The sequence below is a fragment of the Dendrobates tinctorius genome, unplaced genomic scaffold (genome assembly GCF_039654945.1).
Source record: "Dendrobates tinctorius isolate UK_male_01 unplaced genomic scaffold, ASM3965494v1 ptg000028l, whole genome shotgun sequence".
Lineage (NCBI taxonomy): Eukaryota > Metazoa > Chordata > Amphibia > Anura > Dendrobatidae > Dendrobates > Dendrobates tinctorius.
In genome coordinates, this window is record NW_027361696.1 from 95,634,906 (window position 1) to 95,652,961 (window position 18,056).

Consider the following 18,056-nt stretch of genomic DNA (forward strand, 5'->3'; position numbering starts at 1 on the left):
TCAAGCCCCCGTTCCGCCATAGCTCCACTTACTTTGGTGGACCTGGGACAAGAAAGGTGTGAAAACAACAGAAATCACTTTTTTTGCTCCACCTTGTGATGTGCAAAAAGCGTTATTATGACTTTTCAAAGCTTACTTTTTATTTTAAAGCTTCGACGAATAGCGCCTCAGGGGTCCTTGAAAATAACGGACAGCGGACAGATGGCAGTCCGTGTGTTTTCCGTGCTTAACACTACAATGTACAGAAGAAGCTATTTAATAAATTATTATTATGAAGAATGCGGATGTGAAAACTGACAGTGACCAAACACTGATGAGACTTGGATCCAAAATACTGATGACACTGGTAGCATTTTTTTGGGCATGTGAAATAGCATCAATGTCTGAATTAGATCTTGTAGCTTAGTACAAATTACTTCCTAAATCTTCTCTGCTGTATTGAAAAAGAGAGAAAGAGCAAAATTTTCAAAGTCCCAACTTATTTCGCCAGTTGTCAGTTTTAGCCATTTTTCCCCTTTATCTAATATACAGCATTTTACTATTACATATGTGTGACTGATTGTGACCCCTCTGTACCTCGCCTGCACTTCTACCTACTCCGAAGTATTTGTATTCTGGTATTTGATTCTGTCTCCCTGTACTCACTGAATTTGCCTACTTACTCTGTTTTCACTCTCATTTTCTCCAACACTGGTATACCTCTGTGTAGTCAAGGCTCTTTAGTTGACACTGTTAATCACCTGATTTCTTAATAAGCTATCAAAAGAACTACTAGGTAAACATTTGATTCAGTAAATCTTAACCCCTTCCCGACATGAAGGTACGCCAATGGTTAGGTCCCAGATTTTGATGCAAACCTGCATCTTTCTGGCAGATGATGGCTAGATTATTCAGCCATCATCTTCTTCCAACAGCCACTAAATTCGACTGTTAATCTCTGACAGCATCACCAGCAAAGGGTGCGTTATTCTACATGCCCATCGACACGGCCGTGACATGATTGCAGGGTGCCGATGGGTTACTACAACAGCCAAGGGTCTACTAAAGACCTCCTCATGATGATTCTCCTATAAAAACTAGCCTGCAGCTGTACGAGAAGGCTGGTACATTAATAAGTCTAAAAGCATTGTTACAGCTGATTTCCCAGCACAGGGATAAACTGCTGAGATACCAGTAAGGGCAGTTTCACACGTCAGTGTCTCTGGTACGTGTGGTGACAGTTTTCGCACGTCCCGGAGACACTGACACACGTAGACACATTCTAATGAATGTGTCTATGCAGATTTCAGCATGTTTTCACGGACCGTGTGTCCGTGTGCAAAACACGCTGACATGTCCGTTTTTGTGCAACAGCACGGATCACACGGACCCATACAAGTCAATGGGTCCGTGTAAACACGTACCGCACACGGGTTAACATTGAAACTAATTTTTCCAATACACGGACATGGACAGCACACGGATGGTACACACGGACATACGGACAGCACACGGATGTCACACGGATGGACTACGTATCCACACGGACAGCTCCGGTACCGGTTTTTCCGGTACTGGAATTATCTGGACGTGTGAAACTGCCCTAAGGTGTAGATGACTGTGTGAAAGTGCTAGATTGTTTCTATCCTTGTGCCACCTTCCTCTGTTGTCGGGTCCATGGACTAGTCACTACCAATTGAGACCAGCCTGCTGATGATGCCCACACATCTCTATGTGCATTGCCTAGTAAATACCAGTATCCTGCTTCTTTTTGTGCATTCTTGTTTTCCTTATCAGACTGCTTATTATTGTTGCTGTGCCAGCACTGCGAATTCGGGCTACATGCCAGGCATAGCATCACATCTAATCTACTTTGCATTACAGCCAGGCCCGGTTTTACATTTAGCCTGCTGTGATCATGCTATTTAGTTTTTAACTTTATTAAAAATTGCCCTGAAATATGCAACTATGGTTTTTTGGGTGATATAAAAAAAAACTCTTCCACTAGGAGCATTTCTTTTTTTTTTACACAAAAAGTTCTTTACTCACCCTTCCTTGGTCCATCATTAAGTTTCCACTGCTCACAGTGTCTGTGCAAGTGCCGGGACACTGAGCAGGCTGGGGGCCCACTCGTCATCAGGGACACTGCCTGTGCCAGTGCCGCATGAGGGTCCTTCCTCTTGCTCACTGCCCCTGCACTTGTGATAGTTACCTCTCCCTGCTCCACCGCTGTGGTGTCTTCTACGCCCTCTGCCTGAATAGTCACAGTGCAGAGAGCCGGGAGACGCCGACGGTGAAGAGTCCGAAGTAGAGCAGCGGTCAGCGAGGATAAGTGAGTATTTCATTTTTCTTTTTTATGTTTGGAGCAATATGTGAGGACCATCATACACTGGAGCATAATATATGGGGCCCATTATATATGGGGACAATCGTATACTGAAGCATTGCATATGGGGCCCAATATATATGGGACCATCATACACTGGAGCATAATATATGGGACCCATTATATACGGGGACAATCGTACACTGAAGCATCGCATATGGGGCCCAATATATATGGGGACCATCATACACTGGAGCATCGTAGATGGGGCCCCTTATATATGGAGCCATCATACACTGGAGCATCATATGGGGCACTTTAGATATGGAGCATCATATGTGGCCCATTATATATGTAGCACCAAATGGGGCCCATTATATTTGAACTATCATATGGGGCCCATTATATATGCAGCATTATATGGAGCCTATTCTGTATGGAGTATTATATGGTGCCCATTCTGTATGAAGCAATATATAGGGCCCATCATATACTGTATAGAGCATTATTTGGGACTCATTGTACTGTATGGAGCAATATCTGGGGATCATTATACTGTATGGGGCCCATCCTATACTGTATGGAGCATATTGGGCCCATTATATATGGAGAAATATATGGGGCCCATCATATACTGAAGCATTATATGGAGATCATTCTGTATGGAGCATTATATGGGGCTCATCATATACAGTATGGAATATTATATTGGACCCATTATGTAAGGAGCAATATATGAGGCTCATTATACTATATAGAGCATTATTTGGGGCTCATTATACTGTATGGAGAAATATATAAGGCTCATTATTCCTTATGGAGCATTATATGGGGCTCGTTATACTGTATGTAGCAATATATGGGGCTCATTATACTGTATGGTGCAATATATGGGGCCTATTTTATACGGTATGGAGCAATATATGGGGCTCATTATTCTGTATGGAGCCATATATGGTGCACATTATACTGTGTGGAGCTATATATGTGGCTCATTATACTGTATGGAGCATTATAAAAGGTCAATTATTCTGTATAGAGCAATATCTGGGGCTCATTATTCTGTATGGAGCACTATGTGGTGTGCATAATACTGTATGGAGCAATATATGGGGCTCATTCTTGATGGGCACTATGTGGTGCCCATAATACTGTATGGAGCAATATATGTGGTTCATTATTCTGTATGCAGCACTATGTGGTGCCCATAAAACTGTATGGAGGACTGTACTGACTGAGCTATTGTAGAATTTACAATAGATATCACTCATTTAATATAAGAAGTCAGTGAAATCTTTGGCAGTGTTCTGCACCTATAATTCTCTGCCATATCTGTGCATCATGTATGGTTGTATGTGTTAAATGGGCCCACTGATAATCTTTTGCCCTTAGCTCACCCAAATCCCAGGATAATTCTGAAGGTGAAGATGCTGGGGCTGTCACCCTTGCCTTATCTCCTGGGTTAGTCCTCCATCTGTTCTCTTCCTCCACCAGGGAAGAGGAGCGCTACTGTGCACAACAGGACACCAACCTGACAAATAAGGCTACACAAACAAGGTTAAACTGAAAACACCAGGCATACAAATATTCACTCACATATAACAGAGGAATGAACCAAGGCCTGAAGGGTGGGGAAAAACAAAGTAGGGAAGGGAATTACCAGACTTACAAATCACGCAACAGTCACAGATAACTTCTCCAAAACTCCTCATATGAACACCTCTCCTCCTAAGCCATGCAGCAAATGCTAGCTCTGACACGGATTTGAATCAGGACCCACATTATAAAGGGGATGGAAGTGGCTAACTGAGCTCAGCTGAGAGCTCAGAGCTTCCAACATGGCCGATTAACCCCTGTTCTGCCAAAAGGAATAAAGATCATTAAAACTAAAGAGAAGTGCTTTTTCCCAGTGCAGGCGTAGGAGCAATCAGACGCTGCGGTCTTCTGGCTTCTCTCTGTTGCAGTAACCCTGTGACATGTATGCTGCATATCAGAGGGGAAGAAGTTATCAAAATAACAGAAAATGCATAAATGACACTATAACAAGAACAGGTAAAAACAATATCCTTTTCATTGTTCTTAACCCGTTGACTTCACAAATATCACCAATGTATCAGTTCCATGGGGATTGTGTTGCATAGAGCTCTATTATTAAAATTTCAGCTGACACTGTATCAGCATAAATCCTACTGATGTGACCAGGTGATAAAATGATAAGTTCTGAGCAAAGTTTTTGGCAGTGCCTGAATACAGGAGGCTTGCCTTTACAATACCTTGTCGACATCATTTGCGTCCAACAGTCAAGTAGAGAAGAGAAGCATCCTGGCAGGTTATTCCCTGGCAACAATCCTCTGTATACAGGTCTCTGCTAGGCTGGGATTATATCACTATTACCTGTAATATGTCTACAAAGTAAGGTTGGGTTGACACATATCAGGTTCTCGCATATTCCTCCAGGCAAAGAAACTAAAGTAGAATCCCAAATTTAATGTGAAGCCACATATCCATTTATAATAACTGAAATCTACATGTACTGTTTATGATCACACTTACAGTAGAAATGTACGTTAAAAAAGAAAAATTGCAAACTACAAAAAATTTAAAAAATATCTCACTAAAAAACTTTGGGGTATTGTGATATACACGTACCTGGCAACCAAGCAACCTAAGAAAGCTTCTCAAAAATACTACAAATATAGTACAAGGAACACTGTCCTGTACTCCAACATACATTTCGCATACTGCTTCGTCAGGGGCAGTATGACCAACGAGGACGTGAAATGCAAATTGAAGTACAGGACAGTGTGTCTACTTTTGGCAGACATGGCATTTGGTTGGTATTTGTTCATGGGGGTTTTGCCCTAATTTAGGATATACTGTTGTGGCCAAAAGTGTTGACACCCTTGATGTTGTTCCAGAAAATGAAGTATTTCTCTCAGAAAATGATTGCCATTACACGTTTTGATATATACTTGTTTGTTTCCTTAATGTGTATTGGAACAACACAAAAAACTGAGAAAAATAGTCAAATTGGACATAATTTCATGCAAAACCCCCAAAACGGGCCAGACAAAATTATTGGTACCCAAAACTTAATATTTGATTACCCATCCATTGGAATACATAACTGCAATCATTTGCTTCCTATAACCATCAACAAGCTTCTTACACCTCTTAGCTAGAATTAGACTAATCTTCTTTTGCAGACTGCTCCCGGTCTCTCATATTTCAAGGTGCTTTCTCTGAACAGCAGTTTTAAGATCACTCCACAGGTGTTCAATGGGATTTAGCTCTGGACTCATTGCTGGCTACTTCGGAGACATGAAAGAGAAACATTGGGCAGTTTGCAAAAGAAGAGTGGTCCAAAATTCCAGTTCAGCGTTCCAAGAAATCTGTTGATGATTATAAGAAGCATGGGAAGCTATGGAAGCATTTGATGTAAATGTCATGATCTTACAGAAAAATTTGTCTTTAGCACAGAACATGTACCGTATTTTATTAACCCCTTTCTGACATCAGACGTACTATCCCATCCATGGGACCCGGGCCCCTATGCCCATGGACGGGATAGTACATCTAGCGCGATCAGCGGCGCCCACGTGGTGAGCGCTGCTGATCGCGGCCGGGTGTCAGCTGATTATCACAGCTGACACCTGGCACAATGTGTCAGGGGCGGTCACGGACCACCCTCGACACGTTAACCCCTTGTACACCGCGATCAAACACGATCACGGTGTACCGGGGGTTAAAGGGAAGCATCGGCAGGGAGGGGGCTCCCTCCGTGCTTCCCTGAGCCCCCCACGGCAGCGCAATGTGCAGAGCTGCTGCGGGGGACTCCTTCCCTACAGGCCCCCGGATCCAAGATGGCGACGGGGGCCTTCAGGGGCCTGTAGGGAGCTGACTTCCTCACTGCCTGCAAAGCGCAGGCATGAGGAAGTCTGCAGAACTGCCTGTGACAGATTGCTGATTTGTCACAGTGATTTGTGATGTGACAGATCAGCGATCTGTCACAGGACAGTGATGTCCCACCTGGGACTATGTAATAAGGTTAAAAAAAAAAAAAAGTGTAAAAATAATTTTAAAAAAGTCGCTAAATAAATTAGTAAAAAAAAAAAAAATATTCCCCAATAAATTCATTTTTTGAAAATAAAAAAACAAACAAAAGTACACATATTTGGTATCCCCGCGTCCGTAGCGACCCGCCCTATAAAACTGTCCTGTTAGTTAACCCCTTTAGCGAACCCCTTAAAAAATAAAATTAAAAAACGAAGCAAAAAATTATAATTTATTATCATACCACCGAACAAAAAGTGCAATAACGCGCGATCAAAAAGACGAATATAAATATCCATGGTACTGCTGAAAACGTCATCTTGTCCCGCAAAAAACGAGCCACCATACAGCATCATCCGCAAAAAAATAAAAAAGTTATAGCTCGCAGAATAAAGCGATGCAAAAATAATTATTTTTTATATAAAATTGTTTTCATTGCAAAAAACCGACAAAACCTAAAAAAAGACCTATATGAGGTATAGCTGTAACCGTACAGACCCGAAGAATAAAACCGCTTTATCAATTTTACTACACGTGGAACGGTGTAAACGCACCCCCCCAAAAGAAATTCATGAAACGCTGGTTTTTGTTCATTCTGCGTCCCAAAAATCGGAATAAAAAGCAATCAAAAAATGTCACGTGCCCAAAAATGGTACCAATAAAAACGTCAACTTGTCCCGCAAAGAATAAGACCTCACATGACTCGGTGAGTCAAAATACGGAAAAATTATAGCTCTCAATATGTGGTGATGCAAAAACTATTTTTACAATAAAAAGCGTCTTTTAGCGTGCGACAGCCGCCAAACATAAAAACCGCCATAAATAGTAAATCAAACCCCCCGTTATCACCCCCTTAGTTAGGGAAAAATAATAAAATAAAAAAAAAGTATTTATTTCCATTTTCCCATTAGGGATAGGGTTAGGGTTAGGGCTCAGATTAGGGTTAGGGGTGTGTTGGGGTTAGGGTTGGAGTTATAATTCGGGGGTTTCCACTGTTTGGGCACATCAGGTGCTCTCCAAATGCAACATGGCGTCTGATCTCAATTCCAGCCAATTCTGTGTTGAAAAAGTCAAATTGTGCTCCTTCCCTTCCAAGCTCTGACATGCGCCCAAACAGTGTTTTACCCCCACATATAGGGTATCAGCATACTCAGGACAAATTGCAAAACAACTTTTGGGCTCCAATTTCTCCTATTACCCTTAGGAAAATAAAAAATTGGGGGCAAAAATATCATTTTTGTGGAAAAAAATTATTTTTTTATTTTCCGCCCAGGCGTTATACACTTCTGTGAAGCACTTGGGGGTTCAAAGTGCTCACCACACATCTAGATAAGTTCCGTGAGGGGTCTAGTTTCCAAAATGGGGTCACTTGTGGGGAGTTTCAATAGTTTAGGTACATCAGGGGCTCTCCAAACGCACATGACACCCGCAGACCAATCCATCAAAGTCTGCATTCCAAAACGTCACTACTTCCCTTCCGAGCTCCGACGTGTGCCCATACAGTAGTTTTCTCCCACATATGAGGTATCAGCGTACTCAGGACAAATTGGACAACAACTTCTAGGGTCCAATTTCTCCTGTTATCCTAGGGAAAATAAAAAAATTGGAGACTAATTGATCATGTTTGTGGAAAAAATACGATTTTTTTATTTTCATGCCTGGGCATTATAAACTTCTGTGAAGCCCTTGGGGGTTCAAAGTGCTCACCACACATCTAGATAAGTTCCTTAGGGGGTCTAGTTTCCAAAATGGGGTCATTTGTGGGGAGTTTCAATAGTTTAGGTACTTCAGGGGCTCTCCAAATGCACGACACCTGCAGACCAATCCATCAAAGTCTGCATTCCAAAGCGTCACTACTTCCCTTCCGAGCCCCAACGTGTGCCCATACAGTAGTTTTCTCCCACATATGGAGTGTCAGCGTACTCAGAACAAATTGGACAACAACTTTTGGGGTCTAATTTATCCTTTTACCCTTGGGAAAATAAAAAAAATGGGGACTAAAAGATGATGTTTGTTGAAAAAATACGATATTTTTATTTTCACGCCTGGTCATTATAAACTTCTGTGAAGCACTGGGGGGTTCAAAGTGCTCACCACACATCTAGATAAGTTCCTTACGGGGTCTAGTTTCCAAAATGGGGTCACTTGTGGGGGGTTTCCACTGTTTAGGTACATCAAGGGCTCTCCAAAAGCAACATGACACACGCAGACCAGTCCATCAAAGTCTGCATTCCAAAACATCACTACTTCCCTTCCGAGCCCCGACGTGTGCCCATACAGTAGTTTTCTCCCACATATGAGGTATCAGCGTACTCAGGACAAATTGGACAACAACTTTTGGGGTCCAATTTCTCCTTGTAGCCTTGGGAAAAGGAAAAAATTGGTGACTAAAAGATCATGTTTGTGGAAAAAATATACGATTTTTTTATTTTCACGCTCGGGCGTTATAAACTTCTGTGAAGCACTGGGGGGTTCAAAGTGCTCACCACACATCTAGATAAGTTCCTTGCGGGGTCTAGTTTCCAAAATGGTGTCATTTGTGGGGGGTTTCTACTGTTTTGATACATCAGGGGCTTTCCAAACGCAACATGGTGTCCGCTCTCAATTCCAGCCAAAAACGTCAAATGGCGCTGCTTCCCTTCTGAGCTCTGCCATGCGCCCAAATAGTGGTTTACCCCCACATGTGGGGTATCAGCGCACTCAGGAAAAATTGCACAATATCTTTTAGGGTCCTGTTACCCTTGGAAAAATAAGAATTGAGGGTGAAAAGATCATTTTTGTGGAAAAAATATGATTTTTTAATTGTACGGCTGTATGTTATAAACTTCTGTGAAGCCCTTGGGGGTTCAAAGTTCTCACCACACATTTAGATAAGTTCCTTGGGGGGTCTAGTTTCCAAAATGGGGTCACTTGGGGGAGTTTCCACTGTTTAGGTACATCAGGGGCTCTCCAAACATGACATGGCGTCCGATCTGAATTCCAGCCAATTTTGCATTGAAAAAGTCAAACGGCGCTCCTTCCCTGCTGAGGTCTGCCATGCGCCGAAACAGTGGTTCACCCCCACATATCAGGTATCAGCGTACTCAGGACAAATTGCACAATAACTTTTGCAGTCCAATTTCTCCTGTTACCCTTGGTAAAATAAAAAAAATTGAACCTGAAGTATTTTTTAGTGAAAAAAAGTTAAATGTTCATTTTTTTTTTTTAATATTCAAAAAATTCCTGTGACGCACCTAAAGGGTTAATAAACTTCTTGAATGTGGTTTTGAGCACCTTAAGGGGTGCAGTTTTTAGAATGGTGTCACTTTTGGGTATTTTCTATCATATAGACCCCTCAAAGTGGCTTCAAATGTGATGTGGTCCGTAAAAATAAAATGGTGTTGCAAAAATGAGAAATCGCTGGTCAATTTTTAACCCTTATAACTTCCTAACAAAAAAAATTTTGGTTTCAAAATTGTGCTGATGTAAAGTAAACATGTGGGAAATGTTACTTATCAAGTTTTTTGTGTGCCGTATCTCTGTGATTTACGGGCATAAAAATTCAAAGTTGGAAAATTGGGAAATGTTCAAAATTTTCGCCAAATTTCCGTTTTTTTCACAAAAAAAACGCATGTTATTTGAAAGAAATTTTACCACTATCATGAAGTACAATATGTCACGAGAAAACATTGTCAGAATCACCAGGATCCATGGAAGCGTTCCAGAGTTATGACCTCATAAAGGGACAGTGGTCAGAATTGTAAAAATTGTCCTGGTCATGAACGTGCAAACCACCCTTGGGGGTGAAGGGGTTAAATCCATTTGAATTGTTACCAGTCACTTTTGCATCCCTAGACCTACATCTATCTGCTCTTATGCCTATAATAAACCTTACTGTACCGAGGAGCTTTGAGCCATCTTGTAGATGTAACATACATCTAAAAGAAGGAGGTAACAAATTCTGACTTTTGTTGTGGGGATTAGTGATGACGTAGGTGAGGCAGAGTACAAATATTGTTATATATAGGAGATTGTGGGATTATTTTGTGATGTAAAACTGTTTCGTTATCCTAATTATATTAACTTACAAAAAGAGAAAATGGAAAAAAAATTTAAAGATACCAGTTTTTCTATTGGCACTAGATTAAAAACCCATTTGTGACCCAGAAAGATTTTAAGAAAAAAAAATCATCCATGAAATATTCACCCTTTGCAGTGGGCATTCAGCTATCAGAAGGGCTTGGTTGTGAAAAATTTAGTAATAGACTAGGCTGTACTGTATAGGCTAAAAAAATTCTGACATGCTTCTTTAAAATGACCACATGTTAATGGCTTGCTTAGGCCTCTTTCACATATCAGTTTTTTGCCATCAGTGACAATCCATCGTTTTTTGAAAAAAACTGATCCAGTGACTGATGCCGATGGATCCGTTTTTTTCTCATAGACTGGTATTAGCCACTGATTACAATGGATGGCCGCACGTTTCATCCGTCGTTCAACGAATCTGTCGGAAATTCTTTGTCTGTCAGCCAGAGACGACGGACAAAGTAATGTTTTTTGTCTACATCGAAAAGCCGGACAGCGACGGATCCAGCGCCATCCGTCGTTGGCTATAATGGAAGCCTATGGGCGCAGGATCCAGCGCTGCCCGTCAAATGACGGAATCCGACGACAGATTCCATTTTTTTTAAAACGGAGCATGCCCGGAATAATTTCTATTCCTTTAACCCCTACAGCTGCTGCAACGGATCCGTAAAAAAATGGATCCATCGCATCAGTTTTGCACAATCTGCGCAGGATCCATTTTTTTCAAACTTTGAAGGCTTGTGACTGATGGCAAAAAACTGATGTGTGAAAGAGGCCTTTATGCATTCATGTCTGCAGCGTGTGTACTGTATATGCATGCATGTCTATTCAATGTATTCAGGCTCGGACTGGCTGACAGTAGAAGAGGAGAGTTCACCGGTAGGCCCCTGTGAAGCTTGATTCACAATTTGCAGAAAAAGGTATCATTCATTCATTAAACAAACTAGCCAAATTAATATCATATAGAAGCAAAGTAAAGTTGGGTACTAGGGTCAGGTTATTTTTGAATGTAGCTGAACAGTGGGTCCCAAAAATCACCCAGTCCGACATTGAATGCGATCATGCATATGTGCTGTGGTATCTGGATTTAGATGAGTGCAGAAAGTTGTGTACAGTCATAACACAATAACATTTCATGGCGGTATTAGAAAAAAGTGTTTGTTTCTGTACTGTCTGAAAGCCGCTCAAATATAAAGGGGTTGTCAAGTCTAAACACAATGTCGCCTGGAATCTTGGATTCTCTGAATACATTAACCTCTCCCATACTCACAGAATACTATGCTCCTTGGCCTGCAACGGCACCAGAAGTAATTAGGTAACCAATCACCCATAATTGAGCAGCTACAGCCTGTGATTGGCTGCAGTGGTCAGGTGCCTTATACATCAGCGGATTTTTGAAGTACAGGAAACAGTGGTTCTGTGACCAGTGATTAATGATGTCATCACTTCCTGTGATGGATCAGCGGTATAAAGGCCCCGTCACACATATCGACTCACCAGCGATCCCGACAACGATATCAACGTGTCAGGATCGCTGGTGAGTCGCTACATGATCGCTGGTGAGCTGTTAAACAGACAGCTTAACCAGCGATCAGCACAGCGACGCCCAGTGCGCGGCGTCGCTGTGTTCGTTACGTTACCAGCGCACTGATGCAGGGAGCTGGTAACTAACGTACACATCGGGTATCCAAGGGACGTGCGTCACTTAGAAACCCGATATGTACCTTAGTTACCAGCTCCCTGCATCAGCGCGCTGGTAACTAAGGTACACAGAGGGTTTCTAAGTGACGCACGTCCCTTAGATACTCGATGTGTACGTTAGTTACCAGCTGATCGCTGGTCTTCCACCTGTCACACGCAGCGATGTGTGAGGGCCAGCGGGAGACCAGCGATCAAAGAAATGTCCAGGGCTTTCCTACAGCGATCAGCGATACCGGCAGGGGGGCCGGTCGCTGATCGCTGTCACACACAGTGATCTTGCTGTTGAGATCGCTGTTGTGTCACAAAACTTGTGACTCAGCAGCGATCTCGGTAGCGAGATCGCTATGTGTGACGGGGCTCTTATAGTAGGGGAGTATGGGGGAGTAGTTGTTATTTTCAGGGAATCAAAGCTCGGAGGTAACATTGAATTTAACCCTTTAATGGCTTTCCTTTATAATGGGATCATCTCCTCTAATCTAGAGCATAATTAGGGAACTGAAAATGATGATGCTACAAACGTTTTTATATCTTGTATATCTTAGACCAGGTCTTGAGAGGTCAGAGCTGTTTTTGTGGTGTAAAGAGGGAGTTTTATGATCTTAAGAGGGTAGTTTTAATGTAATTGCTGATAAAGCCCTGTATAATCTTTAAGAATCAGTCAACTAAAGCTCTGATCTCTCTTTACTGTAAGATGCTAATACATATAATAGAGAAAACGTATCGTTCATGTCATAGGTGGCCCTGGGTTGGGTAAACTGGTATTATTAATGGAGTGCTGTTCTGCCATTGAGGGCACATTGGCTGTCAGTGACTGACTGCAGCAGTCAAATCTAGTCATCACGTGACCACTGCAGCCTGTTTACAGACCAGAGGCAATGGTGGAGAATTGGTGGATGAGTAAAGCTTAGATCTGTTTTTTCACCTTTGTGAGTCTTATCGGTTACAATGTATATACCATTATATTTCTCTTATTATTGTCCTTTTGTCCTGGTGCTTCTGCCGCAGATCTGACAAGACTCTGTTCCTGGATGCATAAACTATCTCTGCGAACCTCCTGCCATATGTCAGTGTTAGAGATAGCAGCATGGAGGGAAAGAGGCTGGAAATTAAGAGTGTGCAGAAGCATCTAAATCTTTATGGAGGGCAGATTACACAGGATCTACTCTACCAGACTGTAGATAGGAAGGAAAGCACTGTCAGTTTGAACATCGTGTCACAGATTATGCTTGAGAGAATGGCATATTTTTCCAGTTGGTGAAGGGAGATCTTGTGGATAGTAAGACAATATTGGAAAGTGAACAATTATGCGATTTTTATCCCTCTTTAGTTTAACTATGAAAAAGTATACAAGAGCCACAATGAGATGACTGCTATAAGAGTAAATTGAGCTGCAGCAGAGTATGGTGCCTTATGTAGAACCTGCGTGTGCGAATAAATAGTGAACTGGTGCCCTCTGTCTGCCATGTGCCTTATCACACAACAGATTGTTTCAGAACTCTTCATATAGATTGGAAGGTCCTAAATACCACAACAACTTTCAACATGTAATTAATAACTGTAAAAAAATTCCACAAATATTTTATGCCAAAATATATTAAATGACCAGTTATTTTAAAAGGCACAAACTACTGTAAAAAAAAGCGATAAAATGTGTAATGAATTTATACTTGTCTATATTTCCCCTTTTCACATGTAAAGCGCCATGGAATAAATGGCGCTATATAAATGCATAATAATAATAATAATAATAATGAACATCGTGTATGCGAACAAACCTACTAAATCCTCTTATTGGTACAGGGTCTTTGTGTACATGCTATATAGATTTTTTTAAATTAATTTTATTGACATCTGGTACAAAATACAGTATATATAGTACTAACGAAAGTATAAGGGGGAAATAGCCAAGTGAAAATATTGAAATGTTGAATAGCAATTGAGGGCAATAAAATTTCGATTAATCATACATCGCACAGATTTCAACATTAGAACAAAAAGGTTGCAAAGCATTAAAAGTCACCTATTGAGGATCAACAAATAAAACAAAAACAGTGTCCATAATTATGTGAGTGTACATTTATTGCTGCGATCGGGGAAAAGTACAGTAAGGGATATTGCACTCAAAGTGGATGGCCCCCTAACAATATGGTACTGTGTATATCTATGAGTGAATACAGTGCTGTGCAAATTAATTGGGACAAAGCATTTTTTTAAGTAAAATCATAAGTTGGTTACCAGTCAGTGATTCAAACCAGTTTTAACTGCTTTGAACAAGCACTCACACCTGTTCACAGCAGTTAAAACTGGTTTGAATCATGACTGGTAACCAACTTACGATTTTACTTAAAAAAATGCTTTGTTCCAATTAATTTGCACAGCACTGTAACTGGGTGCAATGTGTAACTATGTTGCTACTGGTGTACTGGGTACAGTTCTGTATCTCGTTCATTGTAGTAATATTGTGACGCTGCTACTGATGCAAATGATCCATTATGGATGTCATTATAATTAGTGTTATCAGCTTGACTTTTTATTTTTTCCTTGTACATTGTAATTTAGAGGTCAGAGGTATCCCCCTCTACTCTTAGATGACGAAGCCCAGAGCTGGAGAGTGCATCTCAGACTTCCAAAGCCAAATGTAGAGCGATTAGTCAGAGAAAATGTCTAATCTTCTAGAAAAATTAGGCGGGAACTGGACATCAAAGGAACGTAAAAGTTAAAAAGGACAGCACCGAGCACATTAACTCTACATTATTGTGAACTAGAAGTTCACTTTAATTTTTCTAAAGGCATTGGCTGCTTAGAAAGTGGTATTAAAGTGGTATTTCGGCAATGGCGGATCCCCGACGGCTTCTCCCCACCCACTGCAATGGATTGACAGGTCTCTGCTTGTCCCACTAGTCTGCCATGCGGCTAAGTCACTATCTTTTACAAGTTTGTCTTTCTCTGAAAAATTGCAGCTTTTTAGAGTTAAACATACCTGGCTGAGATTGTACAGCCAGTCAGGGTTTTTTTTTAGCATTGTAAGAAAGCATTCAATATGCCTGTGACAAACACAGAAATCATATGGCCCCATAGCAAGTTCTAATTGCCCCTCTTCCACCCACAGCCTACCTTACACTCAGTATTATGTCCCCTACAGCCCCTCACTCAGTATGATGACCTTTCATTCAGTATGTTGCCCCTTCTCAGTATTAGGGTAACGACAGTCCCCCATTCAGTCTGAGGGTTCCCACAGCACAAACATTTAATATGATGTCCCCACAACCTCCCCATACTCAATATGATGGTGCCTCAGCCCACCGCTCAGTATGATGGCGCCCCACAGACAGTGCCCCACTCAGTATGATGGCCCCACCATCCCACACTCAGTATGATGCTTCCGTAGTCCAATACACAGTATGAAGGTCCCCTCAGCTTCTCAGTATGATGGCCCCAAAATTTCCTGTTTCACGCAAATTCGAACACTTTTAGATTTTATTTGCAGGTTGCAAAAAAAAAAATACATTTTCACAGCACTGGGTAAGTTTCTCTATTCTGTAGTGTGTAAGCTCTTATGATCAGCAGGGTCCTTTCTTTCTCTCTACTCTGTAGAGCGTAAGCTCTTATGACCAGCGGGGTCCTCTCTCTCTTCTGTAGTGTGCAACTTCTTATGGCCAGTGTTGTCCTCTCTCTCTATCTCTCCTGTAGAGTGTAAGTTTTTATGATCAGGAGGGTTGTCTCTCTCTTTCTCCTGTAGAGTGTAAACTCTTATGGTCAGCAGCGTCCTTTCTCTCTATCCCACTCTCCTACATAGACTCTTATGGTCAGTGGGATTCTTTCTCCCTTACTCTTTCATATGCAATTTCAAACTTTCTGATATTGAGATTTCTGCAAATTTATTAGTAACAAATCACATTTTTGGGGAAAATTCATTGAAATCTGCAAATTGAAATTTTAACAAATCTGCTCACCTCTGTAAAAAAAAAAAATCTGTAGGAATAGATTGAAAAGCATAACACAGCGTACTGAAAAAACCCTTTCCGATTAGATGATTAGAGATTTCCTTTAGTCCATTTTCCATTAATTCAAAAATTTTGAAGTGAGTTGATAGCAATCTACAATGGATATTCACACCTCCAAAACTAAATGGAAAATTTAGTTGATTTTGTGAGTGAGTAAGCCTTAACATATCTTTTTATTCTTTCCACCAGAGCAAATCCCGATGGAATATCAAGGATACCCCAGCAATGCTACTGATGCGACAAAGAGCTTTTCCTGAGGACAACAGACCTCGAGAGTCCACCATCAAGCCATTTCAGTCACCAAATAATATGACACCATTAAGACTGCAAGGACAATTAGTGCATGGTGTATCTAATACGTCTCTGCCTAGACCATGGACTACTTCCACAAGACAACTTGGACGACTACCCTACTATTGATACAGGAAAGATGTATATCTTTGTACCGTGTTAGCCAGTAGATAGAATGTATTACCATCTTTTCAGTTAGCCATTAAAAGGTATCAACTACTGAGGACTCTCAATCCTGAATATTTTTCTACCCTACTATTGATCATCAGTTGTACTTCATGGAGATATTTGTTCTCTTTCAGTTCTACTGATAGTAAGGAAGATGCAGCCTTACTTTGTCCTCAGATCCGAGAACGAACCTTGTGTCATTTCTGTCTCTGCTGCATTTACTATCTTAGCAAGCTGAGTAGTAAGACGTCCCACATGACACTTGAAGCACGGGAAAGGTCATTTATAGAAGGTACTTCTGGTCATCTGTCATTGATTTTCAGTATTTTATGGGGTTACTGCAATGAAGTATACAGAGCAGGAGATATGCTCCACAAAGTGGGAGAGGGGCACTGTAGGCAATACCATAAGGAACTGGATGACTTTCAGCGTATGGAGCCTCCAAATTCTTCCCTGATGGGTGATGTTGAATTTAAACTCCCAATCGTTTTGTTCTTACTTACAGAAGACAAACTACCTCCAAAGGTGTCTTACAACAGCTTTCTCCCCTCTTCCCAATGAAAGCACATGTTTTATCAATCCAAGCATAACTGCATCATGGTGATGGTGGTAGCGGGACATTATGGGGAACATCCAATTCTTCCATGACAGATGATTCCAAGATAAAGAGTAAGGCATGTTCCAATTACAAAAAATAGAAAAAGTTTCAATTCAGCTCACCACTCATGTTTTAGAGATAAGTATCCCAGGAGACTTCCAGGGTAGACCATGTGTGGTCTGGGTGTGCTGAATTGAGTATGCACTGGTCTGGCCTCCAGGTCAAATAGCTCTCAATGATCCAGAAGGGAATGTTCTCCAACTCCAAAGGAAGGTAGTTAAAACAGCCTTTAATCATATAGGATAAAAAAAATTGGAAGAATGTGCACATATTAAGAAAAAAACATAGTGCTTACACATTACCTCATTTTGTATGTGCATAACATGGATAATGACAGTAGTCCCTCAACAAGCGATCTGCCGCTGTTCTCCTATGAATAGCTTGCGGTCCATATCCGCTACTCATAAGCACTCACCTTCCCTGGTAGTGCAGGCTGGGATGAGATTTGGGATCGGTTGCCTGCTAGAGAGGTGGTCAGCAGGATGATGAGTGCTATAGACCTCCTCCAGCAGCTGTGGTTTCTGGGACATTCTGTGTGGATTTTGTTTGACGACTCTTTGCATTGAGAGTGGATACGGGAAAGGTCATCACTGTGTTATTCACTAACCTATTAGATTTGCTATCTGATCACATAGATAAATCTAGATCACAGTTGATTATATGTGGCAAATAGATACAATTTCTTATTAAATTTTTTATAAAATTTTAAGAATTTAAAAATAAAAAAATAAAAATAAATATAAATATATCAATGAAAATAACCAATAATGGAGAGATCTATATACAAGTAAATATCGAATCACCTCTCTAG

The 18,056-nt window shown here is 41.1% G+C and overlaps 1 protein-coding gene across 2 annotated transcripts in view; it reads left to right on the forward strand.

Annotated features, from left to right (window-relative positions):
- The window catches only part of FAM83E (family with sequence similarity 83 member E), a 177,169-nt gene extending 160,601 nt beyond the window's left edge, over nt 1-16,568 (forward strand). For both annotated transcript variants that reach the window (XM_073571183.1, XM_073571184.1), the window contains one exon: nt 16,318-16,568. In XM_073571183.1, the coding sequence (XP_073427284.1) occupies nt 16,318-16,548 (231 nt within the window). In that variant the 3' untranslated portion in view covers nt 16,549-16,568. The remainder of the gene's footprint in view (nt 1-16,317) is intronic.
- The last annotated feature ends 1,488 nt before the right edge of the window (nt 16,569-18,056 follow it).